We start from the raw sequence: 15,022 nt of genomic DNA, 5'->3' as shown, positions 1-15,022 counted from the left end.
GATGGTGGTGATGATGATAATGATGTTGATGATGATGACTCGCAGCACTATTCTAAAATGCAATGTAAGGGTAATAGTAAAAATTTTCTGTCATTCTCCAATTTATTGATGCAAACAAACGTGATTGAGCGCGGCTTGAAGGTAGACTATGAGGCCATTGTTTGTAAAAATGGAGGTCCCAAAGAAAAGAGGACGTGGACGACCTAGAATTTCAGACGAGGAAAGGAAAGTTTCCCAGGCTAGAGCACGGGCGAGGTATAGAGAAAGGGTCGATGTTGAACAAGACAGAAGAAGAATTCGACTTCATGTGAAAACTTTCCAACAATGGAGGAAACTGAGGGAAAAAGCGACCGTAAACAGCGACGATGGTTTTGCAAGGTTGTTAATGAAATGGTAAGTGTACGGAAATTGGTTTGCCACCTACCCCGGTGCTCCGGTTGAGATTGCGGTGTTGATTCCGCTTCGGCGCGGGCTTTGTCTTTTTTCCCTTGCACAGCTGCATTTGCAATGTCGTTGACGTGTTTTCGTTGAGTCAAAGTTGCATGTTTTTCGTAAATTCAGTCATGTGATTGTGATGTCATTGATTCAGAAATATTAAAGGGTATAGCCGTAGACAGCTGGCAGCCGTCTGTTTCGAGGAGTTTTTTAAACATTTTTTTATTTTTTTAATTTCTCCTCACACAAACGGCTCGCTATTGTGCAGCTACCATTACTGGCATTAGGGGACTTACAATGCAAAATCCCCCCGTCGGGGCTCGTAGATTTTTGTCTTTATTTCATGAAAATATATAAAAAGAACTGTACCGTACCAAAATAAAGATTATTCCTGAAATGGCCTGAAATGCACCAAAACGGGGAAAAATAAACTTTAAAGGGGGAAAAAACAGTGACTTACTTCGGGCAGTTCGGCTGTCGCGCAACTTCACTTCCCTGTTTTATCCGAACTTAATACATAAACATATGGCCATTGACTGAGTCCCCTGTACAAATCGCGCTAGAACTTCGGTCTCTGTATTTGGTGAGTGGAGCCAACCGGGTTCAGCGGAACAACCAACATATCAACAGAGTCCGAAGCTTTTGGTCTAAAAAGTAATGGCAGTGTATCCTATTACCGGACACTTTTGCACTTACTATTCCAAATATGAAAATTATGAATATGATAAAATTATTTTATATTAACCAACCGTTTTCTTTGCATAGCACTTGCCGCATACCCCTCCATAAAAAAATAATTATTTTCCTGTGTGACAAATTACATCATGATTCCAGACAGGTAAAGATATTCTTCATTATCATAATGCAAGAAAGAATTTGTGTGATTTTTTTCTTCATACATCATATCATGCGTAAATTTTAAGTTTTTGTTTGCTTTTTTCATACCGAATCTGAGCAGATGTTGGTAATAAAATTTTGTTTGCTAACTGATTTTATTTTTTCTTGTTAGCTCCATGATCAATGGCACTTTCCAATGTTATGCTCGTTTGTATCATGACGCTCATCAACTTAAGTTCTATCGATGCGCTGTCGATCGTCGACAGCTCTAATAATCGCGGTAAACCTTGCACACAGGAATACCTTAGCTAGCCGTCGACGATCACCCACATTACACCATACCTGAACTTTCGATTGAAGGAGCGGACGAGATTGAAATTCGGCAAATCAGGCCCATATTTCCATAAAAAAATACATCAATAATTGTTCATGCAAAACACTGCACATATAAGCATTTTCTATCATTTTTAGAAATAAGTAAGGTAAAAGTTTGATTTTTTCCTCCTTGTTTTTGCAATCTTGTTCTATGTATTGCTCTGTGAAATTGAATTGCGGAAGTCTTACGGTACGAAATTGTTTTCGTACGCAGGAATATGCACGTCCGGAATCATGATAGTGTCCGGTAATACGTGACTACATGTATACTCCTAGATGAAAATAAAGTTATCAGACAAACAAAATACTGAAAATTTGATCGAAATCAGACAATGATTATTATTAAGAAATAACAAAGTTATGACAAATTGACATTTTTAACTAGGCCTAGATTTGCATAATTTCTGTCAAATAGTTCTGTGCCTGTCTTCATGAATATTCAATTGGCAAACTGATGGTGTCATATCCCCGCTTGTTTTGTATTTTATTATATGAAATTAGGTTTATTAATTTTTTCGCCCAAAACTAAAAAAAATTTAATGTACAACTGATTTAGATCTAATGTTAGTGCGTTAGAATCTAGATATTCAATCCTGCAACTTATTTTATCATAAGGGAGAGATATCATTCAAATTTGTATGAAAAAAGTGAAATAATTATGATTTCATGTAATCACATAAGAAAAAGGAAAGTTGGGATATGACATCATCAGCCCACCTAATTAATTAATATTCATGATAATGTGCATACAGTGCGTCCCAGAAAAAACAAAACCGAGATTGATTGATGATTTATCATAACTTATTCTTTATCAAAATTCACAAATGACCCACCATTTTAAAGCTTATAATCTCCTCTTTCATTTAATGAAATCAATATGACCAATGTGTCACGGATGAATGAGTAAAAACAATTTGAAGAGAGGAGACCAAAAAGTCGTTTGGCGGGCGGTATCTGAAATTCTCTCTGAAATCTACATTTTATAAAAGTCCATTTTCTGCACTTCAATATGACACCAAACCAACAAAATTGCTTCACAAATAAAAAAGTTATGTTCATTTAAAATAGTACTTGCATTTCAATAATTTCACTCAATAATTATTTTCAACTGTTGCACATACTAGCAAGAGACAAAGGTAAGAAAAGAATTAATGCATGGATGATTACCAATGAAATATCAGAATAATATTTATTAAGCTCTCTTTCTGATTGTGATATAATTTTGACCCTATTTAAGCTGTGTAATTTACAGAAAACTAAATGACTTTCAGAGTTGGATCTAGCTTTTTTCCAAGGAGGGGAATTGACCGACAATTTCACAAGCCCCCCCCCCCCCAAAAAAAAAGAGGTAATTTGGGGTTGGCTCCAATATGTATGTAGTTACTTTTACTTGGCAGCTAAAGGGACGGGGGAAGGGTTTTGATCATCTACCCCCCATGGATCTGCCACTCAGTGAGCTTTTCTTTGTTATTATGATTATCATGATCAAATAATCGATCTTTTTTCCTTCAACTCCGATTGTTATTTTCTCTGTTCATCCCTTTGCCCTTCCCAATCACGGTAAATTAACTCAATTCACTCTTATCCCATTTTTCTCAACCCCCCCCCCCTCTGAATTTTTCCACAAACATTTTCAATCGACCTCTCTCACTTTTGCTTGTTTAAAAAAAAGATGGTGACCAAAAAGAGATTCATAAACACACATTTTTTCACTTTATTAACGTATGTGGTTCATAAGTAAGTTCTTTCCTTATTTTATTCATCGTGTTTCAACGTGGCCGCCGTTCCTTTCAACACATAGTTCTGCATGGGATACCATGGCTCTCATGGCATGGCAGATCGTGCGAGGATGCTGTCGTAGAGACTCGACTTCAGCAACGATTCTCCTCCGAAGGTCTGCTAGGTCAAACGGTGGGCTCATGAACACCTTGTTCTTTAGGTAGCCCCACAAGAAGAAGTCGCATGGCGTGAGGTCGGGGGATCTAGGAGGCCACTCCACAGGATGATGAGTTGCGACCACCCTCTCATTGAAGAGCTCAGCCAACCGTTCCGTCACGAGGTTTCTGCGATGAGCTGGAGCCCCATCTTGAATCCACCATATCTCACTGAAGCTACCATCTTCCTGGCGCGGGAAAAGTGCTTCCAAGTGAGGAACGATCTCTTTTCGTTGATGATGCGAAGATAGCCGTTTCCGTCGAGGTTGTTATTGAAGAAAATAGGGCCAATCAGCACTCCATTCCCACACATTCCCATCCAGACCGATAGCTTTTCTCGTGAGATATTGCAATCAAAGTGGAATGGTGGTGATTCACCACCACGTTCTGACTGTTTACTCGCCCATTCATGAAGAAAGATGCTTCATCTCCTATCACAATATTTGTAATGAACCGTGGGCCTCTCGCCAGCAGCCACTCGTCTCCTTGGTAGGTCACCAGGTAAAAGTTGATGACGGCATATCATGCGAAATGGGTACCACTTGATGTCGGTCCTGACGATTTGTTAGAATGACAACTTGGATATTCCCATTCCATTCCTTCTTGCAGATAGGTGTGGGTTCTGCTCCAGAGTGCGCCTTACACGATCGATGTTGTCAGCAGACCTAACCGTTCTCCTCCGACCCGACCTACCCTTGTTCAAGTTCAGACTCATACCCTCTTCTTGGTATTTTCTTCTGTTGCGCCAAATAGTTGACTTGGCTGGTACCTGTTGACCGGGGAAGCAACATCGAAAAGCCTCAGCAACTTGCTGAAGGCTCTCAGATTGTCCCCACTCTGTTACAAGAAATACTAGTTCGTCTGTAGTTAATTGCATGTTAAAACAGAAGGTGATAACGATAATAATTCTCAGCTCGCTTAATTAACACTGACTAGCCAGTTACTTTCACTGGAAATCACCCAAGCATAATTTCTTTTGTTACCTTTGTCTAGTGCTAGGACGGGCAATAGTTGAACAAATTTATTGGGTGAAATTATTGAAATGCGAGCACTATTTCAAATTAGCATAACTTTTTTATTTGTGAAGCAATTTTGTTGGTTTTGGTGTCATCTTAAAGGGCAAAAGATGGACTTTTGAAAAATGTAGATTTAAAAGAAAAAATTCAGATACCGCCCGCCAAACGACTTTTTGTTTTTCTCTTTTCAAATTGTTTTTACTCATTCATGCGTAACATCTTGGTCATATTGATTTCATTAAATGAAAGAGGAGATTCTAAGCTTTAAAATAATAGGTCATTTATGAATTTGATAAAGAATAAGTTATGATAAATCATCGATGAATCTCGGTTTTGATTTTTCTGGGACGCACTGTATAACTGTTTTCACAAATATTGCTAAACTTTTAATCTCAATTACTTTGTTATTTGTTATCAGATTTTGATGAAATTTTCAGCACTTGGCTTTGTTGATTTTATTCTATTTATTTAGGTATAAATATATTTCAGCTCGGAGTACCCTGTGAGACTCATTGGCATGTTTGTTATTTAGATGGATAGATTTATTGAGTAGAGACCTAGAGTTAATTCAATTTTAGACAAAGTCCTATCTTCACAATTTTTCATTTATGTCTAAGGTAAGGCTTTACTCCAGGGTACCCCAAAATATATCCTTGGTGTCAAATTTACCCATAAACAGCATAAATGGCGTAAAGAGTATGTAAAATATCTACCCCTAAATGTTGTAAACATTGAAGGACCTGCTAAACAGTAGGCCCTCACCTCTTTTCTTAAAAACAAAACACCCTTTTCCAACAAATGTTGACACTGCCTTATGGTTGGAAATCAAACCCTTATGAAAACATTTTGGGGAATATGCATGGCTACCATGTCAGGACTCCCTGCAACTAGTGAACAAGTAAGAATTGCGGACAGCAAAATCAGACATTTTACATACAATACAGGCAAGACTGCCAAACATATTCCACTTGTTAAAAATTGTTGTTTTTGTCTCGCCTGCATAGCAGAGCGAGACTATAGGCGCCGCTTTTCCGACGGCGGCGGCGTCAACATCAAATCTTAACCTAAGGTTAAGTTTTTGAAATTACATCATAACTTAGAAAGTATATCGACCTAGTTCATGAAACTTTAACATAAGATTAATCAAGTATTACTTAATATCCTGCCTGAGTTTCAGGTCACATGACCAAGGTCAAAGGTCATTTAGGGTCAATGAACTTAGACCATGTTAGGAGAATTATTTTCAAAATCTTAACCGAAGGTTAAGTTTTTGAAATGACATCATAACTTAGAAAGTATATGGACCTAGTTCATGAAACTTAAGCATAAGGTTAATCGAGTATTAGTGAACATCCTGCTTGAGTTTCACGTGATCAAAGTCAAAGGTCATTTAGGGTCAATGAACTTTGGTCAAGTTGGGGGTATTTGTTGAATTACTATCATAACTTTGAAAATTTATGGATCTAGTTCATGAAACTTAGACATAAGGTTAATCAAGTATTAGTGAACATCCTGCCCGAGTTTCAGGTCACATTACCAAGGTCAAAGGTCATTTAAGGTCAATGAACTTTGGCCAAGTTGGGTGTATTTGTTGAATTACCATCATAACTTTGAAAATTTACGGATCTAGTTCATGAAATTTGGACATTAGGTTAATCAAGTACCACTGAATATCCTGTGCGAGTTTCAGGTCACATGACCATGGTCAATGGTCATTTAAGGTCAATGAACTCCGTGTTGGGGGTATTTGTTAAATTACCATCCTAACTCTGAAAGTTTATGGATCTACTTCATAAAACTTGGACATAAGAGTAATCAAGTATCACTGAACATCCCCTGTGAGTTTAAGGTCCCAAAACAAGGTCAAAGGTCAGTTAAGGTCAATAAACTTAGGCTATGTTGGGGTAATTGTTGAATTGCCATCATAACTTTGAAAGTTTATGGATAGAGTGAATGAAATGTGGACATGGGTGTAGTTGACAAGTCTTAAGTCACCGTTCAAATGTCATTTATGGTCAATGAATGTGGTATTATGTCATTATATGAATGGTGTTTTTGTGAATGATTATTTTATAGTAGTTCTCAAAGTTAGCACTGCTGCTATATTAAATCGCGTAATGCAGGCGAGACTACCAGAGGCGTTCCACTTGTTGTTCTTATAGGCCCTAAACTTTGCTTATTTTAGGGCAAGGGCACATATAGTTTGGCACTTTTTTTAATAACAGCACAGTTGGGGGAAAATTGAGAAGGGTATCAAAATATCTCGAGTCAAGTGAGCAGGGCATTAAGGCCATGACCTTGACGTGCCTTTGATTAAATTTCTTTATTATTGTGTATCAGATATTAAATGTTCTTGTTTTTCCTTTTTTTCAGTTTCAGTGATCATGCAGATGAGTATCAAGATGAGAGTGTGCTTGCTCCTTTCCAAACACCCTTGTCCTTGGAATTACTTGATCAAAGAAATGACCACCTTTACAGGTTAGAAATAATGTAAAGTTTGTCATCACTGCCACTGGGTTGTTCAAACTTGTCAAATAAATAAATAAAAAAATCAAGGGCAGCTCAGATAAAAACTTTGTTTACCTGTTTACTACTGAATTATGTGATTCATAGAGGCTTTGTAAAGGGATCATTATTTCCACTAGGCAATGGGTTAAAGGGATACAGGTATTCCAGGCTGAAGGTATTAAATTAGTAGAGTAAAATTCACAGAGCAAAATGCTGAAAATTTCATCAAAATCGGATTAACAAATAACAAAGTTATTGAATTTAAAAAAATTGCATTATTACAATGAAACAGTTCTAGGTATGTCTTCATGAATTTTTCATTAGGTGGGCTGATGATGTCACATCCCCATTTTCCTTTTTCTTATGTCATTACATGAAATCATAATTATTTAATTTTTTCATAAATGTGTAAATGATGCATCTCCATTATGATGAAATTACGTTGCAGCAAGAAATAACTAATGCACTAAATCAGTTGTCAATCCAATTGTTTTAGTTCTTCATAGAAAATTTTTTAATAAACTTAATTTCTTATAATAAAATACAAAAAGAACAAGTGGGGATATGATATCATCAGCCCACCCAATGAATATTCATGAAGACATGCTTAGAACTGTTTCACCGAAATAATGCATATCTTTAAAATTCAATAACTTTGTTATTTGTTATCCGATTTTGATGAAATTTTCAGCATTTTGCTCTGTGAATTTTACTTTATTTATTGAGATAAAATATCTTCAGCCCAGAGCATCCCTTTAAAGACATTGGGCAGTGGATGCAACTTCATGTCTGAAAGTGGTCTCCTGATTCCTTTAGAAAATTCTCTCTAGGTAAAAGAAGGCTGTTACTAACAATGTCATATCTTAAATACATCTTTTTAGATGCTTTCTGCAATTTTTCCCATTTTGAGATACAAGATTTTAACACCTCAGCGACAAAATGATAAATTCTCAATGTAGTACTCGTCAGGATCACATAGAAGGCCATTTCTATTACTGTGGCAGGCAATTCTCATGTACACATAGCTAATGGGAATATCACTATTCTGTGATACAGTAATTCAAATTGCATAGCAGCTAAATCTGTGGGTAACAGTCCAGTAACTGCAACAATCATGTCAGTAGTCTTTAAGAGTTATTGTATGCACTTTTCACTTGGACATGTCCTAAATGATACCACTTTTGATTTTTTTTCTCTTTCCTGCAGAGAACCTGTTAAACTACAAGTGGTACAAGTTTATGAGGAGAAACCAAAACGAAAGGTGAGCCTACTCTATGAATTAATATGCTTTTATATTCAATTCATTTGATTTCATTTTGTTAATATATATTCTGAATACAATATATGTACAGTTTAGGGAGGTTGTTTTGGGGGAAATATTTTCTTTTATGATCAAGGGATGGTGTGTAAGATGTTGTGTAAGCTTGAAGATGGTGTATACTATGGGAGTGAGACATGTTTGAGAGAAAATGAGATAGGGACTTTGAGGAGTGCAGAGAGAGAGAGAGCAATGGTGAGAGTGATGTGGCAAGAAGTTGATAGACAAGAAGAGGATGGAAGATTAGATGCAGGTATTAGGTTTGGAAGAAGTGATGTACCAGTTGATGCAGTGGTGTGGGCAAGTGCTGAGGGCATGTTTTAAGTAGGACTTTTTGTTTTGAGTTAGAGTTGGGTTGTTTGAGGAGTAGGGGACAGCCGAAGATAATATGGAAGATGCAAGTTGAGGAGAGAAGGCGTCTTTAAAAAGATCCTTTTGAATAAGGTAATTTGTTTTGTTTTTGTATTTACAGCGAGGTCGTCCACCTGGCAGACTCAATTCCAGGAAGGTCCAGAGAACAGTACCTATCGCACCTGCTGTCCAATACCCCACAAGAATAACTAGCGTTGCATCACCTCAGATACCTAGAGCCATGCCTGAAAGTCCCCCTGGGAGGCTACCCATACCTGATGAAGACCTCTCTCATCTCTCACCGTCTGTTAGATCAGCACGGTTAGCATTCTCCAGAGCCCTTGCACAATCCTTCAATGCCATAACCTCGCCCGACCAGTCACTGTCAGTGAGGAGCGATCTTCAAGACATTGCCTCTAGTTCCGACGAAAGAATAGAAACTCCAAACGATGGTGTTTACTTTCAGCCATCCCAACCGGAGAGCTTAATAGTTCCATCTTGTAGACTATCAAACTTCAGTCAAATGTCGGTGATCGGTAACGCACCTATGGCCACTATGCAGGATGATGGTTTGCTTGAACCGTCGGACAGGTTTTTACCGGTAGTTGGAGAAGGTGACCTTGAGACAGTGGTCTACCCACACACTCCAGAGAAGGGTTCTTATCCACATTCATCTGTTCTGTATGGGGAGGTGATGCTCAATGATGAGAGGGTCCAGACGATACAGAATCAACCAGAATCACCCCCATCAGATAGCGCAGACCCGGGTGTAAGTAGTGCTTCAGCATCTATTGTGTACAAATGTATGGGGTATGAGGCGAAAGTAAAGAGTTGCAAAGGCATGGGGCTTTTTTGTTGCAAGTTGGTAGCTGATATGAGCAATGATGTTGTGAAATTTGTCACTTTAATAGAAAATGTTATTTACATGATATGTCAAAATTTGGCTTACAATGCATACATGTAGTTATATCTTATTAAATGAATAAGTGTCAACATTTTATTTACTTCCTGAATAAAAAAAGCATAGGCCTATATTTTTCTTGTGCAAACACTGAGGAAGGGCTTTATTTAAGGGGGATATCTCACATGTGATAATCGCCCATCCAATGACATAATGAAACTTGATACCACTCTGGGTATTAGACAATAACTGTTATTGGGACACACCCTTCAGGCGTCCAATTCCCTGTGAAAGTTAATGTCTCGTTCTTATTCAGTCTGTGATTCAGGTGGAGACAAACGATAGTAGCCATCTAGCATTGGAACCGGATGTGAATCTCATACCAAGTGAAGGAATCAGGGAAGGATCCGTCAAACTAGCCCAAATTGGGATGAATGATTCCAAAGGTGTTAAAGTTCCTGATCCCGCCCGTCGGTCTAGACTCGATCAGATAACGGGAGGACTCTTGAACAGACTGAAAAAGAGGGCCATTACAGCGGAATCAACGCAAGATTGACCTGAAGTTTTGACATTGTTTTCAAGATGGTCCATGTTTAGGATTTGATCCATAGGGCTTGACCCTATAATGGAACTATAAGAGGTCTTTGAAAAATATGGGCCATGACTGCAGAACCAACTGAAGGCTGAATCGAACTTATATATGGCCTTGTTTTAGGAAGTAGCGCAAGGTTAAGGATCACCATAAACTGTAGAGGTCTAGACCAGGTGGGACTATAAGAGGGCTTAAAAGGCTGAGGCATGACTGTAGAAGAACCAATGTGAGTCAGAACTAAACTTCTACTTGCCCTTGTTTTAAATGGGGTGCTCAAGTGTAAAGATCTGTTAGAGAGGTGTAGACCCATTAGGACTATAAGATGACTTTGAGAAGTATGAGCCATGACTGCAGAACCAATGCAAGTCAGAATTGAACTTGCACTTGGCCTTGTTTTAACAGGAGTAGCCCAAGGTTAAGAATCACCATATACCATAGAGGTATAGACCTGGTGAGATTATAAGAAGTCTTTAAAAATGTGGGCTATGACTACAGAACCAATGCAACTCTGAACTGAAGTTTCACTTGTCCTTGTTACATGTATAAAGGAAGTGCTGAAGTATAGGATGTACTATATGGATCTACATGTGACAAGATTATTGGAGGTCCTATAAATTAGCTTAAAATGTGAGCTGTCACTTCAGAACTAATGCAAAACTGGGGGGTGTTTCACAAAGATTTAAGTATGACTTAGAGTCGCGCTTAAATGCCGACACGTACATGATGTGCAACGCGCGATCTTATTGATTGATACGCAGTAGTGTGCGTCCTCATTGCATGATCCGACCAATGCGGTTAAGCCTTTTATACCACATGCAACTAGGCATTTAAGTTCGACGCTAAGTCATACTTAAATCTTTGTGAAACATCCCCCTGAACTTAACTTGATCTTTCCCACTTTGCAAGGTGATCAAGATGAAGAATCTAGACCTGATGAGATTAAAAGAGGTCATATTAACTAAGGACTAGAAAACTTTTATTTCAACATGTTCCGTAAAAGATCTACTGTATTAGTGAAGGCTTGTATAGCTTAAGCCTGAAATTTAATATGGTCTAACCAAACATTTCATAAACTTACCTTGCCTTACATTTCTCTTTACATGTATATTATTTATCTAGAGATCATGTAAAATGTGAAATCATGACCTACATCTACAGTTTTCATTTATACATTGCATTATTCCATTATCCCAGATGATCGTTATGTATAGGCCTAAATAGTGTTTACTTGGTTTCTTTGACTATTAAAAAGGGGGCATTGCCAAGAACTGCACTCCACTGCAAGTCTAATGTTAGGTCCCAATATTAATAATTATTTATTAATGTTGTGCTGCTTCCTCCAACAGAATGTAATAATTGTATATGCTTAAGTTCAGATCTATCAGTCAACTCAAAATTTATGATTGAAACTTGCCATTAATTGTTAATAGATTTCTATTTGTGAGGCTACAATTTTCCCATTAATGAGATTGGTATGTATTCATCGATTATAATTGTATTTATTATTCTAGGATACAAAAGTTTAATAAATTTGTCTGGAAAATCATGTTTTTTACTCTCTCTTCAGTATCTTGATAATTCAAAGATTATTATTTTTGGAAAAAGACCTTTTACCCAACAGTAATGCCTTGCTTATATGTTATGTATGTTAATATGTAAATTTATGACCAATTATACACTATCTACCAGAATCACTTGCTGATACATGATATATTCAATTCATACTTGAAAACACTTTAAGGTGGTCATTTGATTGTATTCTCTTCATACTTCATATTAATTTTGCAGGCCTAAAATTTCAATATTTTGAAAGCGAGGCCACTCTTCCACAAGGAACGTTCCTCTTATTACAGCATGAATGGGAAAAATAAGAAGGGCACAACAAATCCCTAAGGCCAATAATGATAATAATGATAATAATTAGCATTTAATACGATCTCCATAGTAAAACTATATCACAGCATTTACAAACATATCAATCTACATAAATACAATACAAAATTACACATTTGCAGTGTTTGACGATTTAATGAAAGAAGGGATGTTGTTCCGTTCTTAAGATGCGGTAACAGTAATAGTGTGTTCACCTGATTTTGTACGGGTCAATGAGGGAGAAGCATCAAGGCCAATTAACAGGGCATCCCAGGCCTTGGGTCTCTGATGGTGTTGGACTGCCCTGTTTTTATATTATTGTCGAATGCACTTCATGGGAGTGAAGTCTTTGTCGATAGTTAGTGAGTTAGAGCAATAGTTTCGGCCGTGACTCTGGACGAACGACATATTTGTACATTTTCGTCAGCTCAGAAACCTACGACGAAAACTGCTGCTCTGGTTCGCTAGTTTTCGACAAAGACCTCCCAGCTGTTTATTGTTCTTTGATGGGTATTTTCAATACATTTGATGTGTTCTTATGCCTGTCCCTATTGCAGTTTTGAAAGTCCCTATGACCACAATGTTCCTGTTGCACTTACAAGAGTCCCTATTACATGTACCACAAATGCCATTAACATGTAGTAGTAGGTTAACCTTGACCACTCTTTATAATGGAAAGCCATTTGCCAACTAATCAGGAATCATTTATTTTTATTCTGGAGTGAAAGATGTAAAAGTAAAATAAAAAAGATATTACCCCCTTCATATACTCCAGCTATCCGCATAAAAAAGTGACAATGTGATAACTCAAATAATCCTATACACATTCATCATTATTTGTTTCTCTGTATATTCCTGAATACCTTCCTTGCCAGGTTTTTCTTGTATCATGAATTTTTAGAAATGTTTTGTATGTCATGAATGAATTTATGCCAGTATCTTATAATAAGAGATAATCAGTAAAACTTCTTATGTAGTAAAGATTTTCATGAGTATTCGTATTCCTTATTCAGAAATGCTGTCATTGTAATATTACATGGGGCTGTGTCGAGCAGTTCATAAAGGCTCTGTCATGTCTTTCCGTGCACAGCCTTGTGGGTGAATTGTGGGGAATAAACTGCAACTCACCCTCAACAAAGATTTGAGCATGTTCTAAACTTTTCTGTGTGCAACTGTGTGTGAGATACGTGCGAGATACTGTCAATGTAACCAACCTGCTGAAAGAAAAAAAGAGTTGTCTACAAATCAAATGCAAGGCTTGCACGGAATGATGTGACAGAGCTTTAATGAACAAATTTTTAACTACTTGGTAATGTTTTATGAATCTGTATTAAGTAGTTGTGAAGAATTCCACCGGCTTAAGTTGAAATCCAATCCTTTCCGATTAAGTTAGTGTGAATACGACTTAGCATTGAATAACACATCCCAGTTATTTGTACAGTCGTGCAGAGCTTTGATAAAAGGGTACTCCAGGTTGAAAAAAAATGGGGTTTGAATAAGTAGAATCAGATTGAACACGCAAAATTATGAAAATTCATCAAAATCGGATGAAAAATAAGACTTGTGACATTACCAGTTTTTGCATTTTGGGGTTAAAACAGTTCTTCGATTTTATATGAATTTGGAATGAGCAAGCCAATGATATCGTATCTCCACTTTGTTGTATTGTAAGAAATTTTGACTATTCCAATTTTCTGCTCCAAGAATGTACAAATAAGATTAAGCTCTGATTCAATGTGTGAGATCATTAACGTTTGTTAGTAGCAAGTTATACATACATGTATATAACAATACAAGGTAATGCATTCAGTTCCAACTAAAAGTTTATTTCCAAGTATTATCCAATTTTTTTATGCAAACCTCGCATCTTTTCATCAGGGATACGATACTCACATTGAAAAGTTATTGAAAGGATAGATGCATTCATGATTATGGTAGTCATGGAAACAGGCTGGTTAAAAAACATCATAATAATAATGAGCATTAAATAACCAACGTGGGTACAGAACATCCTGAGCTCGCTCATTGCATAATATTCCTAATGACATGCATAGCTGTCTAACTGAATAATGGAGAACTTTTACAGTCGATGACTTTTTTCTTTTTGAGTTTCAGCGTTTTACTCTTGTAATTTAACTCAATTAAATTATATTATTGTAGGCCCTGAGGCTTGAGCACCACCTTAATATGAAGCAATTATGGTTTACTATTGCTGCTTCCTCCCCCTCCCCCTCTCTTTATGTTTTCCCCCTCTTCTCCTCATACTCCTTCTTCGTCTTCTTCTTCTCATCTTCATCCTCCTCCTCCTCCTTCTTCCGTAAATAGGTTCAGTGATATAGCGCATTCTTCTACCTCCTCACACTTCTTCTTCCTCCTCACCCTTCCTCTTCTTCCTTCATCCTTCTTTTTTCCCCTTCCTCCTTCCTCTTCGTCCACTTCTGCTTTTCCTTCTCATCTTTCTTGTTTTATTTTTGTCTAACTTTTTCCTCTTTTTTCTTTCTTGCATCCTTTTTTTTTTTTTTTTTTTGGTGCCTTCTTCATACTTGCTCCATAATTCTTCTTCCTCCTCCTCTTACTCTACTCACACATCATCTTCTCCTCCTCCTTCTTTTTCTTCTCCTCCTTCTCCTCCTCCTCCTCCTTCTTCTTCTTCTTCCTCTTCTTCTTCTTGTCATTATTATTCCTCAAGGTTGTGTTTAATATTCCATCATGCCTACATCCATAAAACAATCGCGTTTCGTGAGCCCTATGAATGTTTTTAAGTGTGTAATTACATCAATTTTGTACCAGCACATATTTTTAGGAAAAGGATAAGTTGCATGTCATGTACCAGCAAAGTTATACAATAATGAAAATAGACACAAACCGGTGATGTTCAACTGA

The 15,022-nt window shown here is 37.2% G+C and overlaps 1 protein-coding gene across 1 annotated transcript; it reads left to right on the top strand.

Moving 5' to 3' along the window:
* Positions 1-130: 130 nt before the first annotated feature.
* Positions 131-13,120, top strand: LOC129275291 (uncharacterized). The gene is made up of 5 exons (XM_064108587.1): positions 131-393; positions 6,971-7,075; positions 8,312-8,366; positions 8,896-9,543; positions 9,992-13,120. Exons 1-5 carry the CDS (start codon positions 149-151, stop codon positions 10,229-10,231), a joined length of 1,293 nt encoding a protein of 430 aa, XP_063964657.1. The 5' UTR covers positions 131-148; the 3' UTR covers positions 10,232-13,120.
* The last annotated feature ends 1,902 nt before the right edge of the window (positions 13,121-15,022 follow it).

The sequence above is a fragment of the Lytechinus pictus genome, chromosome 13, assembly GCF_037042905.1.
Source record: "Lytechinus pictus isolate F3 Inbred chromosome 13, Lp3.0, whole genome shotgun sequence".
Lineage (NCBI taxonomy): Eukaryota > Metazoa > Echinodermata > Echinoidea > Temnopleuroida > Toxopneustidae > Lytechinus > Lytechinus pictus.
This window is presented reverse-complemented; position numbering and strand designations above follow the sequence as displayed.